Source organism: Lathyrus oleraceus, chromosome 5, assembly GCF_024323335.1.
Source record: "Lathyrus oleraceus cultivar Zhongwan6 chromosome 5, CAAS_Psat_ZW6_1.0, whole genome shotgun sequence".
NCBI classification, from domain to species: Eukaryota; Viridiplantae; Streptophyta; class Magnoliopsida; order Fabales; family Fabaceae; genus Lathyrus; species Lathyrus oleraceus.
This window is the reverse complement of record NC_066583.1, coordinates 129065447-129085213: the sequence shown is the minus strand read 5'-3', so window position 1 is coordinate 129085213 and position 19767 is coordinate 129065447. Positions and strand designations below refer to the sequence as shown.

General features: G+C 33.8%; 1 protein-coding gene across 1 annotated transcript; it reads right to left on the bottom strand.

Moving 5' to 3' along the window:
• Window positions 1-14304: 14304 nt before the first annotated feature.
• LOC127088289 (uncharacterized) lies at window positions 14305-17463 on the bottom strand. Its single transcript, XM_051029216.1, has 9 exons — window positions 17307-17463; window positions 16985-17061; window positions 16721-16808; window positions 16425-16601; window positions 16173-16349; window positions 15904-16083; window positions 15666-15817; window positions 15425-15560; window positions 14305-14664 (listed from the first exon to the last, which is right to left on the bottom strand). The coding sequence occupies exons 2-8, from the start codon at window positions 17029-17031 to the stop codon at window positions 15428-15430; spliced, it is 954 nt and encodes a 317-aa protein (XP_050885173.1). The 5' UTR covers window positions 17032-17061; window positions 17307-17463; the 3' UTR covers window positions 14305-14664; window positions 15425-15427.
• Between the last annotated feature and the right edge of the window lie 2304 nt (window positions 17464-19767).

Genomic DNA, 19767 nt, shown 5'->3' with positions numbered 1-19767 from the left:
GCATATTTTTATTGTTCTTCTTTGCATTTAAGTCTTTTTAAATGTGTGTTTCTAATTGTGTGCATTTGAGCATTTATATACTTGTTCATTTATTATTTAATCTTCCTTACATGATAGTTTTGATCACTTAATTATATGTTCTTAAATGTTGTTACATGTCCATTTTTCATTTTGTTGCACGTAACATGTCTATTTTCGTATTCTGTATCCAGTCTTTGTTGTTGTATATTCTTCTTAGTTGTTTAGCTCATGTGTTCATCTAGAATTATTCGTTAGTGGTTGATTATATGGTTTTTAGACTCATTTTGATCTATCTCTTTTTGATGTTGTCAAAGAGGGAGAAGTTGTAATGTGAGTCTAGAATTTTTTTATGCATTTTATGTTATGTTATTTGTGTGCAATGTTTTAGAGGGAGCACAAGCGTTTATTTTCTATGACTTAAAGTCGACTCAATTCCAAGTGAAATCTTACGAAGCATCAAAAAGGGGGACACTGAAGTTGCATGTCCATAATACATTCAGGGAGAGAACCCTGATACCACTTTTTTGCTTGTCTTTTCGCTTATTATTGTTTATATAGTCTCCTTCATGATTCCACATCTTTGAATCAAGTTTTGAATTGATTCATTTTTTAGCATGCATAATTCAATTGTTATATTTGAGTTTGATCATATGATGCTTTTAGTTAATTAGTTAAGTTAGTGAAACAAGAACCATATGTGTTGTTGGTTCAAGTTAGGTGGAAATGGAAATCTCAAAGTATTTTTAAAAATATGAAAAATTAAGATTTTATGTGCATGACTCAAATCATGTACATATCCTAACTCGAATCATACTAAAGGGCAAAATAAGTTTTTCAAACTTTGTGACTTGAATCACAGTTTTAACTTGATTCAAATCAGAAAGATTTGTGACTCGAATCACAAGTTGCACTTAATTCAAATAAGACATATATGGTCAGCCCCTGCCCCATTTGATTTGAATCATAACTTCCACTTGACTCAAATCAGACATTTTTTTCATATTTTCCTACTTGACATTGTTTAATTTGACACGAATCAGACTTTGTACTTGATTAGAATCATGAGCCTTCATGACTTGAATCGGACTTATAAGGTGACTCAAATCACGAGAAAATGGATCACTTTTTTATGAGATGTTATTTCACTCTACTTGCTCACTTGACTCAAATCCCGAAATATTCTTGACTCGAATCTAACTAAATTTTTCCGTCCATTTGTATGCTTAATCTCAAGCACATATAAATTTATTTTGTCATCTTAGTTTCAGAAAAAATAAATTTCATAATCTACATTGTGATTTGGTGAAATCAACACACACTCTTTTTGAAAACTCAAAAACTCTTGCAAAAAGAAATTCTTTCATCTTAAACCTCTAGTTTTATATTCAGATCTTGATAATGAAATATTTTTAATTGTTGAGGGAGACGTTGTCTTGAAACTAATTGTTTTTGCAAGTTTGAAAAGGTTTTTCAAGAAGCTTGCAAGATAGAGGTTGTTGTCATTGGTAGTGACAAATTCCAATGAAAAAAAAGTTGGTTCTTCTCTCCAGCTAACCTTAGAAGTTATAGTGTGGAATTCTATAGGCAATATGGAGTTCTTCTCAATCATCGGACAATCTGTCACTCAAAAGTCAGTGGGATCAAGGGTGATTGCCACACACAAAGAATGTGAGTAGAATGGTGAAGCTGGAAGATTTAAGAAGCGAGAATCTAGTAAATATTTTGCAGAAGAGTTTGGCATTAAGTTGTATACAAGTAAATATCCATATAGGAGATTTATTTTTCTCATCATTATTATGGATTTTTTATTGTATGAACACTTTATATTATTTGTCAAAACATAGTGGAATAAAACATGTTCCAATGGGAAACCATTGAAGAGTTGATTAGGCTTTTAGGATGACGATGGACTCGAACCATTACATATTCAAATGTACTCTCTCTCTCTCTCTCTCTCTCTCTCTCTCTCTCTCTCTCTCTCTCTCTCTCTCTCTCTCTCTCTCTCTCTCTCTCTCTCTCTCTCTCTCTCTCTCTCACACACACACACACACACACACACACACACACACACACACACACACACTCTCACTCTCTCTATCACTCTCCCTCTCTCTCACACACACACAAACACTCTTTTATTTTAATTTCAGTAGGATATTGCATGCCTAAGATATCAATTCTTAGCGTAGTTTATTATATATTTCAGTTGGTAGTGATTTATTATGTAAGGTTAAATTTTGTTTGGAATTGGTACCTAATGTAAGAACAAGTTTGGTTCTACTCTACACACATGTAAGTTTTGATGATAACAAAGTATAAAAGAACAATTTTATGCACTAACCATTTTATTAAGCGTGCAAAAACTCAAAGGCTAAAACAGAATCTAAATGAAGAGAGCAAATGTTAAGTTAAGCAGAATTTGATCAAGAAACTTCTAATTCTAAGTCTGAAAGTAAACTATGATAGTCAACTCATAAGAAAGCAAATTCTAATGGAAAGTAAACTTCAAATCAAAGCAAAATCTGAAGCAAGGCTTGAACAACATCAATTATAAAAGCCAGACTCTGAAGAAATCTATACCATTGAAGAAGTCAAATATGAACATGGACAAAGTCTGAAGAAAGCTGAAAGAATATTCTAAAGAGAAGACACATTCTAAACAAAAGAAAGTAATCAAAAGAATGTGTACAATCAAGTCAAACTTCAATATTATCAAGTCAATGTTTCTAAATAGAGACCATTCAGATAAACTCTGATAAAAGCTTTGACTACAAGTTTGTGATTGTCTCAGAACCCAATACTCCAAGGACTTTGAATTCTCACCAAAGTTCTGAAGATAGCTTTTGAACTTCACTCAGGATTCATCAAATTATATTAGAAGCCTCTGACTAGGAGTTAGTAAGCAAAGTAAATGGTTACCTAAAAGTCAAAGCATTTGAACTAACTAGTAAATGCTTTTGCAGTTTTTGGTCAAATTTACTCTGAATTGTGATACTTTCAAGCCTCACTCTGAATAGACATTGTAGTCTACATCAGCTAGGCACATAACTCTGATTAAGCTTCGCTTCATCTCTTATATGAAGCCTCTGATTATGACGAGAAGCATACTCAAGGAAATTACAACTAACAAGAGATTTCCTTATGAAGACAGTCTTTGATCTCTACTCAAGCCTCAAACCACTTGCATAAGAAGCCTCTAACTAGAAGATTTGAATTAAAGGTCAATACTATTTGATGTGACATAAGTACAAAATCAAATCTCTTGCAAAGTAAAGAAGCTTCTCACGTCCCATCATCACCTACTCTCTGTTGCAAACGCCACTCTAATGTTGCAAATGGAGTGACCTCCATACAACAAATACTTTGAGCATAACTCATATTCTACCCTCCAACAGATCTTTCCTCCAACAGATATATTCATCTCCTACATATTTTGAGGAAGAAGAATATGGAAATAAGAGAGTGTGTGAGCGTGCATGTGGATGCGTTTGCGGGTGAGTCTTTCAGACGTCGAAGCTATAAAACCACAACACAACAAAGAGAGCTTTGACATATTGTCAGAGAGGATAAATCTCCTTAAGCAACCAGGTAAGTATAATTCTAATTCATAACGGGTGAGATTAGAAAATACCTTGTCAGAATTTGAGTTTGGTTCTGAATCTTATCCTGATTCATATGCTTCTATGGTAGCCTTCAGAGCCATATTAGCTTGCTCTTCTTCAAAGTCATCTTCTGAAGCTTCAGAGTCATCCCAGGTTTCCATCAAAACCTTCTTCTTCTATTTGAATAATTTCTTCTTAGGCATATGTTTAGGACACTAATTTTTATAATGTCCAAGTTGTTTGCACTCAAAGAAAGTAACATCATTGTCAGCTCCAGAATTCTTCTGCTCAGAGGTTGACTTAGATCGTCCACCTTTTATTCTGTAGCCTATGAACTTCGTCTGTCTTTTCTTTCAGAGTTTGTTTACTTCTAGAGAGCAAAAATACCTCGTCCTCTTATTCAGATCTTTCTTCATAATCTTCTTCAGCTTGAAGAGCTTTAGTCTTCTCAAGCTTACCTTTGGACTTCAGAGACATATACTTAACTTTCTTCTAAGGATCATCCTCTTCAAGATCAATCTCACAACTCCTTAGAGGACTTATAAATTCCTCTAGAGTCGCGTTGTTCAGATCCTTTGACACCTTAAGTGTTGTTACCATTGCTCTCCATTTCTTTGGCAGACTTCTGATGATTTTCTTTACATGATCTGAAGTGGTATAACCCTTATTCAGAACTTTTAATCCATCTACAAGAGTTTTAAATCTTAAGAACATATCCTCAATCATTTCATCCTCTTCCATTTTGAAGGATTCATACTTCTGGATTAAAGACAAGGCTTTAGTTTCTTTAACTTTCTCATTTCCTTCATGAGTCGTGTTCAAAGAATCAAATATAGACTTAGCAGAGTCTGTATTTGTTATATTTTCATACTCATAATAGGAAATAGCATTCAACAATATAGTTTTGGATCTATGATGATTCTTGTAATCCTTCTTTTGATACTCATTTATTTTGCTTCTTTCAAGCTCTGTACCTTCTGAATTTGTAGGATATGTGTAACCATCTATTACCATATCCCATAGATCATCATCACAACCTATAAAAAAACTTTTGATTCTATTTTTCAAATATTCTAACTTTTCTTCATCAAAGTTTGGAGGTTTGACAGAATAATGATATTTATCATTCTGTGTTTCAAAAATATGGATCTTTATCTGACATGGTTAAGTGTTTGACACAAAGTAGTTAATATCATAACCTAAGTTCTTATGTCAATTGAAGGTTCAGGAAACACAAGAAAATAAGGATTGAATTAGGTTTCCAAATATAACAATTTTTTAGTTTTTTTTAAAACAATAACAACAATGATAAAAATGATAAAATATTTTTATCCTAGTTCACCGTTAACGAGGTTAATCCAGTCCATTCGCCAAAGTGATTTTTCCTTCTCAATAGGACTTAATCCAATAATATAACTAATTAGAATCTCAAAGGCTATTTGTCAATGACTTCTTAAGGATTCTGACTAACCTTGGTCCCTTAAGGAATTACAACTCAAAGACTAATTGTCAATGACTTCTTGAGGCTTCTAACGATACCCTAGTCAAGAAATTTAACAACTGTTAAATACAAGATTTAGTTTAAAAAGTTGCTTCTAAATAAGCAGATACACAAAGTGATTTTTCAGACTTTACACTTAAGAATATATGAAATGAAAGTGTTTCTCTCTATTTTCTCTTTCTTGAATTTGATTATCTTTATTGAAATTCCTTCAGCGAAGTTCCTTGTCACTTCAATCGTTATTTTCACAATACCTTTGTTCTCTTTATATAGATGAAGAGTAAGACCGTTTGAGGATAGAATCAGAAACTTCTTCAAATCCACAACTATAATAGTTGGTACGAGGTTCGGCCGTAAATCGTGGGTAGTGGAGAGAAAATATTGTATACTCATTTGTAGTACAATTCTTTTGATTTCGCAGATTAACTTGTACCGTGTAATTAGAATATTTATTTCTTCATTTTCTCTAAATCATTGGCTTCGTATTTGAAATATTTGAAGCTTGATTAGAGTTTAGAGCCTTGATACATTAGAATTCAGAGACTAGTAAAAATGAGACTTGAGTGTATCATAGTACATCTCGGTTGTTTACTTTAGAAGCGTTGACTGGTATATCATAGTTGAATTTAAGTTCAATACTTTTTCAGATTATCACTTTGGTTCAGAATCAGATTATGTTCAGAGTCTCTCTCTATCCAGAATCCAAAGTCTCTCTGTATAGAGTCCAGAATCTCTCTTATCCAGAGTCTCTCTTTGTCCATAGTCCATAGTATATTTTTCTTAGCTTTGATCAGCGTCTGACTTGTTCAGAGTCTTCTCCATTCAGGATCTGGCCTGATCATCTGCTTTACTCGGCTTTTAGCTTGTTCAGAGTTTGCTTGATTCAGCTTTAGGTTTTGATCAAGTTTTGCAAACTCAACGAACTATTAGATTACAAAATTATTCTTTATACATTGTTATCATCAAAATTTAAGGATGATAGAGGTAGAACCAAACTTGTTCTAACATAACTTCCATACTATTAAGGCAAAATCATTTAGTTTTAAAAAAATTTATTGAAACTACACCAATACATAAACAATAAAAAATGGCATTTATTATATAAAAAAATTAAAATTACGTTATATATTAAAATAATAATATCACATAAAATTATGTATGACAAAAAAATTCAAACCTGATTGGACCTGATCGCCCGTTCCTTGAATATAAGAAAAAATCTATTTATTTAGATGCATGTGAAAAAAAATAGATTTTAATTGCAGAAACAGGGACAATGATGCAAATATTGTCCGCCTATTAAATTTATTTTATTAAACTTTTTTTAATAATTTTATTATTCTTTTATCCTTCAAAATATAAATTTTAAGATAACAAGTTTACGAGAATGATTAAGTAATATAACTATTATTAAAATGTTCAAATATTTAATTTAGTTATTAGTTTTTTTTGCTATGAAAAAAACATATATTTTATTTAAAATGACGCAAATTAAAAAGACACATTTTCTTAAATCAGTGTCATCTTATTTTAATTTTCGAATAGGTTTTCTATATTTGACCTTCCGACTACAATGTTGAATCCCAATTTTGCAACCTCATTGTGGATCCATTGGAGCAAATGTTCACAAACAACAAACTCTTGTTTATTTGTAAATTGTTTACCGATATCTACTTCGACATTAATCGATTTAACATTCATAGACACAATAGCTTTGGGTACTGTAAGACCCTAATTTTGACCCTAACATCCCTCATGGCATCATGTTATTGCACAAGTGCATTGCCTCAAGGATCATAGCATGTTTGGCTCTTTAATCCTAGGGTTGGGACTTGTGTGAGTGGTTTGAGACCACCAAGCATGCTTGTATTGTATATTATTGCTTTTCTTATTTGATTACTAACCAAAAGCACAAAAATATGTCACTAACTCTTTTTGTTTTGAAACTCAAGTGATCATGTGCTCCAATGCTCCTAGGAGGCTCCCAAGCCCAATGAAATGGCTAGATGAAGATGAGAAAAGGCATGACAATGATCCACAAAGCTCCTAATCATCATATATGTCTTCCAAGTATCTCAATTTTCCAATTTGATCAAAATAACCCAAAGGGCTTGAGGATTGTTTCCCAAGGAAACTCTAATTCCACTATGCTTTGACTGTGCCTTGCCCATGAAGCAATCTCAACCTATGATCAAATTTAATCAAGGTAAGTTCTTTCATTCATCATTTTATGCATGTGTGATCCTATTTGAGGATCATCAATCATTTATTCATCAAGATTGGAAGTTTGGCCTCGAAAAGTTGACCAGTCAAGTCATCTAACTAAGCTGAGCACCAATGAGATTTAACTTTTGATGTGTTTGTCAAATGAAGATGACCCCAAGATAAAAAACTGTTCTTAAGAACCATATGAACAACTTTAATGTTCATCAAAAATCCATTTTAAACTTGGAAGGTCATCATTCATTTCAAAACATTATAGGTCATTTTGACTGAAACCATAATTTTGGGTCAAATTACCAAGGATATAAATTCCTTAATTTTTATGATTTTGAGGTGATACTAAATGTATTGTAAATCTTGAGATGTCTACTTCAAATGTTATGTTGGACAAAATTTCATAATCCTAAAATAAATACATGTGATAATACAAAACATTATAGGTCATCTTGGACCTAATTCATTGAATTTGAAAAAGTACCCAACTTCAAATTCCCATAACTTTATCATAGAAAATCCAAATAATGAAAACTTTGAGTCTAAATTGATTATCTTGAAAATATCTACAACTTTTATGTTGGAGGTTTTTCCATTTGAATCATGCATCATGAAGACAGAGGGGTTTGATTAGGCTTACTTTTTGTGAAATTTTTCAAATGTGACTTAAACATGTTTTGTACTTAGATCTTCCAGGCCAGTTTTCATTAATTTTCACATGTCAAATGAATTTTTTTCCCAACATGACTTTTATTCCTTATTCCAAGGGCTTTCCAACCATTACTCACATTACGTATTTGGATGTACCATTTGGGAGTTTTGAATTCATTTCCATTTATGTGTATTTGGTATTTCATGATGAAATTTGAATGTGCAAGCTAGTTCCCTCCAAAGTGCACGTCCAAATCCTTTCCATATGAACTCAGCAAGCTTTTGCATTCATCATTGGGCCTCCCACACGCCTGTATAGGTCCATGCACATCCAAGTTCAATTTGCCATGCACATGAAAGAAGCGTGTGACCTGATGCTTTTAGCTATAAATAGAGGTTCCCTCTCATTCATTTGGTAACCTTTTGGAGATCTGAATTGCTGCAGCATTGAAACCATAGCCATACCAAAGGAATTATTCAGAAATTTTTCTCACTTCGAGCTTGAAATTCAGCATCATTAGCTGATCTTCAAAGCCTAATTCCTTAGCCTTTCACTTCAACTACATCCCTAGAGCAAAGAGGAGCAAAGATCTTGAAGGATTCGTGGCCTGAAGTGCTTCAATTCAGAGGTATACATTCAAACTTTTTGGATCTAGAACTCTCAATTCAATGTAGCATTCTTGTGTTTGTGTGGTTTTCTGAAGTCCTCACATTTGAGGCAAGCCATTGGTGCTTTCAATTCACCATTTCATGAGCTTACAGTTGGAACACCATGATCTTCTTCTTCACGTTTCTCTCAATATAGGAAGAGTGAGGAATATCCAATGGTACAGTGATGTACTCCATCACACAAGCTTCATTTCCATGTCCTTGTTTTCCATTTTCATGAAACTTTTTTTCTCTGCAATTGGTGGTCGGATTAGGTTGACTCGCCGGAGAAGACGGTGGTTTCCACCACCACCACAACGTGTCTTGTTTCCTGGCCATTGGATCTGGTTGCCACGATCTAATCTTGATCCTTCATTATGTTTACTTCATTTAATACCTTATATGGCGCGCTTGACTTGTACATACCGTGTTCCTCGTGATCTAAACCATCTATCTATGCCACGTCAATTAATGAGCTTCATCCTGTGGCGTTGGTTTTTTTTTCCATTTATTCTATTTTCTTTTATTTTCAGTTAATTCATTTGATTTTCAAAAATTCATAAAAAATTCATTTGAAGTCATAAAAATATAAGACCAATTCCAAAAAAATTCTTGAAAAATCTAGTTTCATATTTTGATTTTTAATTATTTTTGTGACTTCATTTGATATTTTTCATGGAGTATTTGATTTTTAATAGTTTTAATTCATTTTTAAATACTTTCTGACTTTTGAAAAATCCAAAAATATTTTCGTAGCATTTATGGATCATGATAAATCAATGAAAAATAGTCTCATCAATTTCTTATTTGATTTGAGATTATTTGAGATTTTAATTCATATTGTGCTATTTTTAATTATTTTTAATTGTTTTTAAATACTTTCTGGTTTCAAAAATTTGTGAGAAAATTAGTCAAAGCTTGTTTGACTATGTTGAACCTATGAGAATTTAATTGGACTTTTTGAAGTTGATTTGAATTGAATTTGAGGTTTGACCTTATTTGTCTATTTTTTATTTGTATTTTATTTTATTTCAAAAAATACCAAAAAAATACCATTGACTCTTTGACTTGTTAACTTCATTTCTTTTCTGTTTGGTGTTGATTGATGATGATTTAATTCATATTTGATCAATTGGATTTGGTTGTGGTTTTTTCTTTTCCCCTCCCTTTCATCTTCATCCCTTTCTTTCCATCAATGGCCAATGAGTTAAAGTCTTGTGGTTGGTCTTGACAAATGAGAGGCTTAACCTTCTTTGATCCAAACCAAACTCAACTTGATCCATGATCAAGTGAGTTGCTTTGTGTCCAAGATAGGTTGCTTCTTGGTCAAGCAAATAACCTAAAGTCAATACAAGGCCATTCCCCTTTTGTTTTGGCATGGCAAGTTTATAGAGCTCGGCTTACTAGTCATGATCTCTAACTTGTGTTCTTTGCCTATATTTTTATTGACCGGCCTCAGATAGGCGTGACTACTACATTAGTCCATTTACGATTGCTTAACATAGCGCTACATTGTCTTATGACAAGCTAACATAACCTCACTAATTACTAACTTTAATTTGAGCATTTAATTTCATGTCATTTACTTTTAATGTCATTTATTTCTTGCTCATTATTCATATTGTTTTTCATTTTGCTCACTTGAGCACATGTTTTATGTTTATGTCATTTTTATTTTGCTCATTTGAGCCCATTATTGTATATAAATATATTACTATCTTGTGTTTGCTTTGTGTTTGTTTTGTGTGAACCAATTGCAAAAGGAGAAAGGACTTAGAATTAGGACTTACCTATGCTTAGAGGAGTTCAAGAGCAACTAGGCCTCGTGCCTTTATAATGCTAAATTTCAAAGTTGACCTCAAAGGACTTCTTATCCAAACTTATTCTTTGTCTATTCCCCTTATTGTGTTGTGAACTTTTTGATGTTTTCTTGTGTGTGATAGGGATCCCACTTTGAGATTGTGAAAAGAGGATCATTGTCATGAGTAGCCAAGTTAAGAGACAAGCCAATTGGAGATCTTAGGAGCTTGAGTTCAAATTGTTTGATTGCTTGTTTGTGTGCTAAGTCCAAAGGAAATGAGCATCTTGAGTCATCTCTATGACTTCAAGAAAAGGAACTCCAAGGGTTTATCTTTCCCCTCTTATCTTTGTATGCTTTAGGATTAGCCCTTCTCTTCTTCTCCCCACTCTAACCAAGCCAAAAACTTTGACTTTGTTTCAAATTAGAAACCTAGACCTTAAGCCTTTGACTTTCCAAAACCATTTTCATAAATACTCATTTGTGAATAAATCTTAATCCAACTTTGACTTCATTTTGTAAATAAATCTAACTTGTAAATATAACTCACTTCAAGTTGTTTTTGTGGTTTCAATGGCCACCCTTTAAAACCTTTCCTAAACATTAGTCATAGGTTTGAGTTATCATAGTGGTTGATGTAAATCTCACATCATCCTTAGTGGTTGGATTATAAGTTTTCCATGCTTATTATAGGGTTAACCCCTCACTAGCATGTTGAAGTCTTCCTCACATGGTGGATTGTTGGTTTAGGTTGAGTTTTCTCCCTTTGATAACAAAAGACCTTAAGGCTTTTGATCAAATCAATTCACCAATCTTTGAGATTTTTACCCCGAACTACGAGGTTTTGATTCTACATTTGTGATGGTACGTAGGTAATGGGTTCATCCATTCAAATAATAAAATTTGTAAATGCAATCTATTCTCTTTTCATCCCCCCAATCTTTTGTACAAATATTTTCACAAATACCAACCTACAACACATATTTGCAAAAAGGGTTCCCTTAGGGTACTAAGGATGTTTTGGGTGCGTAAAACCTTCCCATTTCATAACCAACCCCCTTACCTAGATCTCTGACATTTTTATTAGTTTTTGATTTGAAAAACTTTTTACCTTGGCTTTTGTTCGCTTTTTAGCCTTTTCTTTGGACAAATAAAAGTGTGGTGGCGACTCGAATTGTATGTTGACTTTTGGTTTAGTCAATAAACCTAAAGGTAACGAAAACCCCGCTACAGGTACAACGTCAGAATGCATCATTGTTGCAACCAATATAAACAGAATTAAATGTAAATTCAACATGAAAACCGACCATAATTAAACTTCCAAAACAACATGCAACATAATACACAAGTTAACTTCCGCATGCAACGTTCATTTTTAAACAGCTAAATCAGATTCTTTCAAACAAAGAGGAAGAAAATACATGTGCATTTCCTTAAATTCCAGTTTATTTGACTCATTTTTATATGGAAAAAAAAATGGAACAATGTGATTTTAAAGTAAAAAACCTAATTAGGAAAGGAAGGAGATTTTTGTAGTGTTTGAAGAATATGGTGTTATGATCATAAAATGAATAGTATATACAATGTGGTGTCATATTCATTTTCTTGTTTTGTAATTTCGGAAGTTAACTTTTGTGTTATCCATTGATAGTTTTGAAGTAAATATATTATTATGAGTTCTAAATGTGTCTAGGAGTTGGTTCGAAACTTAACCTACAGATTCACTCTTCCATCTGTACATAGGTTAACTTCCATACTATTTTTTGATAAAATAGAGTGACTCACTTACAAAATGTTTTGGTGTGTTTTGAAGAAGTTCAAAAGCTAACTTTTGTATTCTTTTACTTCCATATTTTTTCAAGAATATATTTTAATTTTTTTTGAGAACTTCTTAAAACACCATAGATCTTTCTACTGCATCACGTGAATTTCAACAAATGTCCCCGTTTTCGGAGATGCATCTACGAATGCACACCTTGCACGCTCAAGTAAGGTCATTCTGAGAGGCGTCATATATGTTAGGTAATTTTTATTTCAGAGATGCATCTCCAGAATATTTTAAGAAAGACCTTAATTATTTAACAGTTCGGTAGATATTTCGGAGATGCGTCTCCAAAATTATGGGCGGCATTTTGAGATTTACATCACTTTGCATGTCAGATATTTTCGGAGATGCATCTCCGAAAATATCTGATAAAAGAACCAGTTGCATGATCACGCAGTCATTATTGACATAATTGATTTTCAATCAAACTCTTCACCCTAAAAATCCTTCATTCTCAATCCATTTTTTCAATTCAAATCTCCATCACTTTGGTTCATCACATCATAGGGCGTAAAAGAAGATAGAATTTTAGGTAAAGATTCTTCTTTTTCCTCTGCATTGCTCACAATAATCTTCCATTTATATGAACTTGTCCGAAGATGCATTTTCGAAATTTATCTGTGTTCATTTTTGAAGTCATTCTACAGCAGTAGTAGCGCTTATGTTCTGTTATGGTTTTAATTATTTTTATTAGATATGGTGCACCTCGATGTTTTCTCAAAATAAGTTGTTTCTCCGAATGTCCAAGGTGTGATTGTTTCTCCTAATATTCAAGGTGTTGTTGTGAAGACGATAGATGTTGGCAACGATTTTAAAAACAAGCAAGAGTTTGAATCTTGTGATCAAATGCTTCGATGGATTCGTATGGAGGATAATGGTTCGGATTGAAGATGTGTCTTTGTGACAATGATTTGCGAAAGAAGCGGAAAACGAAGGATATCAAAGACGAAATTCATTATCTCCTACCTTACGGAGACAAATGAAGGATTGTGAAGCTCGAGTACCGTTTACCGTCAATTGACAACGGAGGAAAGATTGAGTTCAACAAATTTGAGCTCAAGACATAAGCGGGTGCTAGGGCTATGTGAAATACGTATTTCCATTTTAAAACAAAATTTTCACTCGAGTTAGAAGCGACGCTACAAAGATCAGTCGAAAATATTCTAAAGATGCGCAAGCGTCACCAGAATATTGAAATGTAATATTACCGTTTATGTTGAAATCATACTTACTTTATGTTATGTTATGAATGTCAATTTCATTTTGAAAAATTACTTTTCTATTGATTTTGATATTGGTGTGTCTCTTCAAAGATGTAATTACTGAATCATTCTGAAGATATAATTTAGAATGACCTTTGTCGAATGTTTTTAGGATGCGGAGATATATTTTCGAAACAAATAGGTTTAGATAGAATAAAGTGGCAAGGAAAGGCATCAATGATGGTGATAAGAAAGTGATAAAGTGAAATTGGATCGCCCGCGTGGAGTAACTTCAATACAATACCATTTAGTTTTAAAAATTTCATTGAAACTACACCAAAAAATGGCGTTAATTATATAAAAAATTGAAAGTTATGCTATATATTCAAAAATAATAATATCGCCCTGTGCCATGAATATAAGAAAAATAAAATTGATTTAGTTGGATGCAGGTGAAAAAAAACTCAATTTTTAATTCCAGAAACATCGACAGTGATACCCACCCCCGCCTATTAATTTTATTTTATTAAATTTATTTTTAATAATTTCATTAGTCATTTATCCTTTTAATATTAAGATAACAAGTCTATAAGAATGATGAAGTATATATAATTGGATGAAAATATTCCCACAAAATTGGGTGCATTTATATAATGGCAAATAAACAATCATTTCAATTTCAATTCTTCTAAAATCTGAAATCCGGGTTGTCAATAACCTAAGCACCCGAACAGAGTAGGATGGTGATTATAATAATAATAATAATAATAATAATAAATAATAATAATAATAATAATAATAATAATAATAATAATAATAATAATAGTAATAGCAAAATATTGAAACAATCAAAATCTCCAATCCCTGCTTGTTTAAAATACATCAGCCAATAAACAATCATTTCTTTTCTTCTAAAATCTCAAATCCAAGTTCTCAATGAACTAAAAGCATGAGCCAATTTCGATGATGACTGATAATAACAAAAATTAAATTTACAATCCCTACTTGTTTAGCCACAGTTCCACACCTACATATAGGAATCCAAGAGAACCATGAATACCAATGAGTGACGAATGCACCAATCCAACTCGGGCTTTAACACTCCCTTGCATTACTTCCTCCAACAGCATGCAGTGTTCCCAAATAACAGTAGTCCTGTAGTAGGCCGAACCCTAAATTTTCTTTTGTCAATGTTTCCTCTGCAAGGAATCCATAATTGTTAGCCCCTATAGCTCAACTGAAACAATATTATTCGACACGCTGAATTGCACACAATATATGAATACGAATTACACGCCATGACACAGAATGCCAAAAATAGTTGAAAGGAAAAGGTCACATAGCTTGAGGAAATATCACTTTTTGCTTCGTAACTTTTGAATTAAAAGCTGTCAGACAAAAGTAAAGAAAGAGTGCACATAGGAAGGAATTCAATTTTAAAAGTGAGTAATAATATGTTTCAAAGGGAATTTTTTAATTATATTTCTGGCCATGGTAACCTTCAAACCAGTTCTGATTATGTTGTATAGTACATACTACATAGTTCAAAATAATCTATGCATAAAATGGAGAATATAGTAGAAATTAGTCATAACCAGCAATTGGTTCTGAGTGTGAAATGACAACTGTTACTAGACCAATAACCAAATAATCAATGCTTACTCCAGAGGCAAAAAGGTAACAGGTCTTTGGAAGATATGTATCCCAATAAAACTAGTTATTAGCTAAAGGTAACCTTAGATTTTAATGAGCATCCATGAGGTTAAACAGCATGGGTTCATCACATACTATGATATATCCTATAAATTTGTCACACAACATTAGATCTGTACAATACTAAGATAGCAATGTTCAATTAAATAGATAGTTCAAAATAATCTGTGTATAATTATTAAAAAGTGTATAATTATTAATGTTTTCATGCAACAATTTCAAAGGATCAAAATCAAAGGGACATACCTTTCACTTCTTCAGCTTCCCATGCTTCCCATTTCTTCTACTACCCTTTTTGAAGCCCATTGTTTGCTCACCAGTATCATCTTCAAAGGGCAATCCTTTGATTTCATCAAATAAACTTTCTGTTAGGCCTTGCATCCTGGAAAAAAATAAACACAGATGTAAGTGTAAGTAGAAAATAAGTAAAATTGCCATCGTGCATTTGACGCTTTTATAAAGGCAAAATATCAGGCATTCCCCATACCCATTTGTTGCTTTCTTCATGTACTTCTCTTTCTTCCTCTCCTGTTTTGTCATGGGAATACGGTTGAATATTTCCTCCTCTTGCCTAGACCGCTCATCGAATTTGCGAGCAAACTTATCCACTTCTCTGCTAGTTCCCATAAAATCTTGTATCTGTGTAGTAAGCAACAAACACAAACCATTACATAAACTCATGAAGTTGTTATAATTCCACACCCAAAATACACTAATAATGTCACCTCTTCAGGTCTTTCCTCCATATCATTCACCATTCTTCTGATGAAATCACTTTGCGTAGCTTGTTTCAGAATTTCTCTATCTCTTCGGATGGCATTTCTTTCTTGCTTTGAAGATTTATCTATATCCATAGTAGTAGGGACCAATTTAGGAGGACGATACACATCGTCACCATCGTCGTCCTATAGCATAAATTAATTAAGTTAGAGAGACAGAAGACAAATATCTTTTGCACCTCAAATTTCCACTTGATATTATTAAATAAACTCACCTGGGCGGTTGGTTGTATTTTGCTAACAAGCATTTCAGGATTTGGACGATGCTTTGAATCGTCCTCATTCTTATTGGATGCAGCCGGCACCTTCTCATTGGCATTACTTGCTGCACTTTCACTAGCTTTAATAACTTTCTGGATTTGGTACTGTAGTTTTTTGTCAATTGGACGAATCTGCAACAGAAAGCTGGATGTCAGATACACATCATCTAATACAAACATCAAAGCTGACACACGAATAAAACAGACCTTTTCTAAAAATAATCTCATCTCAACTATACTTCGAACAACAGGATGTTCTTCAATAGAATATCCCTTAGCCTTTCGCAATAGATAATAAACAAGGGATTGACAATAATTCAAAAGCAGCAAATTTTTAGCATCAAGATAACTGAATCCATCTGCTGTAGAACTCTGAGCTTTAACCTGATATAATAGACACGCAAACGAAATACACATTAAAGATCAACTTACTTATTGCTATCATATAATGAAACTCACCAATAACTTATAAGAACCAAAAGTCTGAAAAAGTTCATTTCGACCTTGGCAGTTAAAGTTTGAATTTTCCGCTTAACATTATCAAGTCCTTCTTTCATTTCTTTCAACAAAACAGCAAGCTGAGATGCTTCTCTGAAAACACAAACACAGTAATAAATAAATAAATTGAATAGTTTGAATGTTGAATGAACTAACCTAATCTTAGAAAGCTCAAATTCATTGACCTAAGTATGTATTGAGATAAAAAATAAAAACTATGCGTGCAATAATTGATGCATATATAAGGAAAAACAAATGCATAAGCTTACTTCTCACTGATATCGTCATTATTGAGACGACTTTCAGGTTTCTCCATGTTTTTGTCAGTGTTCAACAACCTCCAAAACTGCAAGAAATTTTCGAGAACTGTTATAATGAAGAGGATTGCAAAACCAGATAATACTAAAGCGTAACCTAGGTAGTTATTAACGGCGATAAATAGCGGCGCGAACCATTGTCGCGGCTGCCTCGGAAGTATTTCACGAGAACCGCGCGGCGCGAGTAGCTGCCTTCGCGGAGTTGTTTTGTGCTTGCTGTGATGAAAAAGTTTGGAAGAAAAAAACTGGAAAGAGAAGAAGGGAAGAGACTTACGGTGGAAGGAGGAGGGATGGTGAAGAGGAATCACAATGCGGAGGATGAACGAGCGGCGGTGTTGATTTACAGTGGCGGTTGCAAAATTTGCTAGGTTAAATCCAAAAAGAATAAATCGATTAGAATTGAATAAAAATAAGAAAAAAATTATATAGATTTTTTAACCAAAAGTACTCCAATTTTTCAAAAAAAAAATCAAAACTCTCTAATTTCAAAAAAATTCTCAATCTACCACATTTTTAAGAGGAGACGTCAATTGAATTGGTTAGGGCTTTCAGTGCTGCAAATCCAATTGACTCTCATGTGCAAATAGTAAAGGGAGACGCCAATTGGATTGACACCTCTATGTAAATCCAATTAATTCTCGTTTACACAAAAAAGACTAATGTTGATGATCGGGATCACCTAACCGACCTCTGATCCCACATCCTCTAGCTACCCGAACCCTTGACCCTAATCCACGTTGATGATTCACCCCAGGTGCTTAAGTATCTAAGGGTCCAGGAACATCACTACCAACTGCAGGATATTGCCTGTTGAGATAGTCAGACAAATCAGCATAGTCTTGTGTATGCATCGAAGGTGTACCGTCATAACTGAGTTCATGACCCATGCCAGAGTAGTTGGGTTGTGTTTGAGTTGTTGTAAGGCGACCGGGACGGTTGAATGGAGACATTGGTGTGAATGATGCGTCGAGGAAAGGTCGAAAAGATTGTTGTGGTGTTTGGTAGATATATGGTTGTTGAAGGTTTCGGTTTTGAGATGTTTGGGCTTTTTGTCTATGGTAGGAGGGGGGACGGTTGATGTTAAAGATCGTTGAGTGTTTTGCCTAAGGCGACTTTGGTAGAGTGATGTGTTGGATGCGAAGCGATGTTGGGTCTCTGGATGATGGTCTAGTTGGTGGTGGTGGTACGGGGTATGCTCTTGGTATTGTGGTTGAGTTCACGGCATGTTATGGTTGTATGTTTGTGGTTGGGTGTATGACATGTTAGGGTTGTATGTTTGTGTGTTTGTGGAACGGAAAGTTTGACGGATAGAGGGTTGTGAGTAGTCAGTCTGACAATGTTGTTAGGGGTTAGATGTTGAGGCCTCTGGTATGTAAGGTGTCTGGCATGGATCGTATAGGTACATATCCTCGGCGATGAACTCAAAACCAATTGATCTATACCAAGCCATATAATTACGACTTGGTTTTTCTTTAGTTGGCAGCACAACGTCAGTTAAGACATGGTCATTGTGGTGCTTCCATTTGCGACACTCAGATCTAGCGGAGGTTTGCCATGGGTTAAAGTTTCATTGGTTGTTAACTTTGCGTAGATGTCATTCTCCTAGGGTTGCTGGGGGATCTGGGACGTGTTGAAGCATACCGAACTGCAATTTAACACGATCACTATTGTGAATCTCCACAGTGGTGAATCATATGATCGGTGTGCATGCAGTCCAAACGGTTGCGTCTTATTCGTTGATTTGATGGTCATGATCCAAATTTATGTATGGACGCCAAATGAATTGAAATGTGAACATATGTTAGATTATAAATTTGGTAGAAGAAATTAACAAATTATTACGAAATAGTTAGGTTAATGCCCATACATCTGTCGGTCGAAGGTGATCTAAGAAATTACGATACTGGGTAATACAATGTCTAGGACATATGTTATAACCCATACCACGTGTCGACCATCTGCATCATAAAGGTAAAAATATTATTTATAGATAATAATTTGTAAAGTAAGTAAATATAATTCATTTTTAAGAACTTACTTTTGTGCATACGGGAATGTGAAAAGGTTGTTGTTGACGGGCGCTAGGGATGGTAGTCTGGACCAACCCCATGTTTGGAGCAAAATAACACATCCAGAAAAGGTAGATGTGTCTTTGTGTGAATTTTTACACAAAGAGCTATAAAGATAAGTCAGACAAGCGGATCCCCAACTGTAACTTCATATTCTATCTACATGTCTTAGTAAAGGTAAATACATAACATGCATACTAGAACCATTACCTTCGTGAAATAAAAATGAACCAATTAAAAGCATAATGTAACACCTAGTTTTTATTATTCGAGCATCTTCGGTCGAATTCTCATTTAAGTGTAAGTTGTTATAATATGCCTTAAGGCGTGAAAGGAGTATACCTTGACCTCTTGAGTTATCATCTAACAAATCAGGATCCAAGAGGTCCATGCAAATTGAATTCGCATAGTTGATTTTTCCATTTATCGCCTTACCTTCGATAGGCAGTCTCAATAGCATGTAGACGTCTTCTAACGTCACAGTACACTCACCGGTTGGAAACCAGAATGTGTGTGTCTCGGGACGCCGTCTTTCACATAACGCAAGAATGAATTTATTATCCACCGACCAAGACATTATTTTACTTATATGCCCAGAATCGGCGAGTTCGACATACGGTTGAATCATCAGGTCCATGTATACATATTCGTGGACCCGAGTTTGAA

Excerpts from the sequence above, each read along its gene's own strand:
- LOC127088289 (XM_051029216.1), bottom strand. The coding sequence starts at position 17,031 with ATGGAGAAACCTGAAAGTCGTCTCAATAATGACGATATCAGTGAGAA. Across the intron at positions 16,809-16,984 it reads AATGACGATATCAGTGAGAA|AGAAGCATCTCAGCTTGCTG; the intron begins GTAAGCTTATGC and ends TTGTGTTTTCAG. Across the intron at positions 16,602-16,720 it reads TTCAAACTTTAACTGCCAAG|GTTAAAGCTCAGAGTTCTAC; the intron begins GTCGAAATGAAC and ends CTATTATATCAG.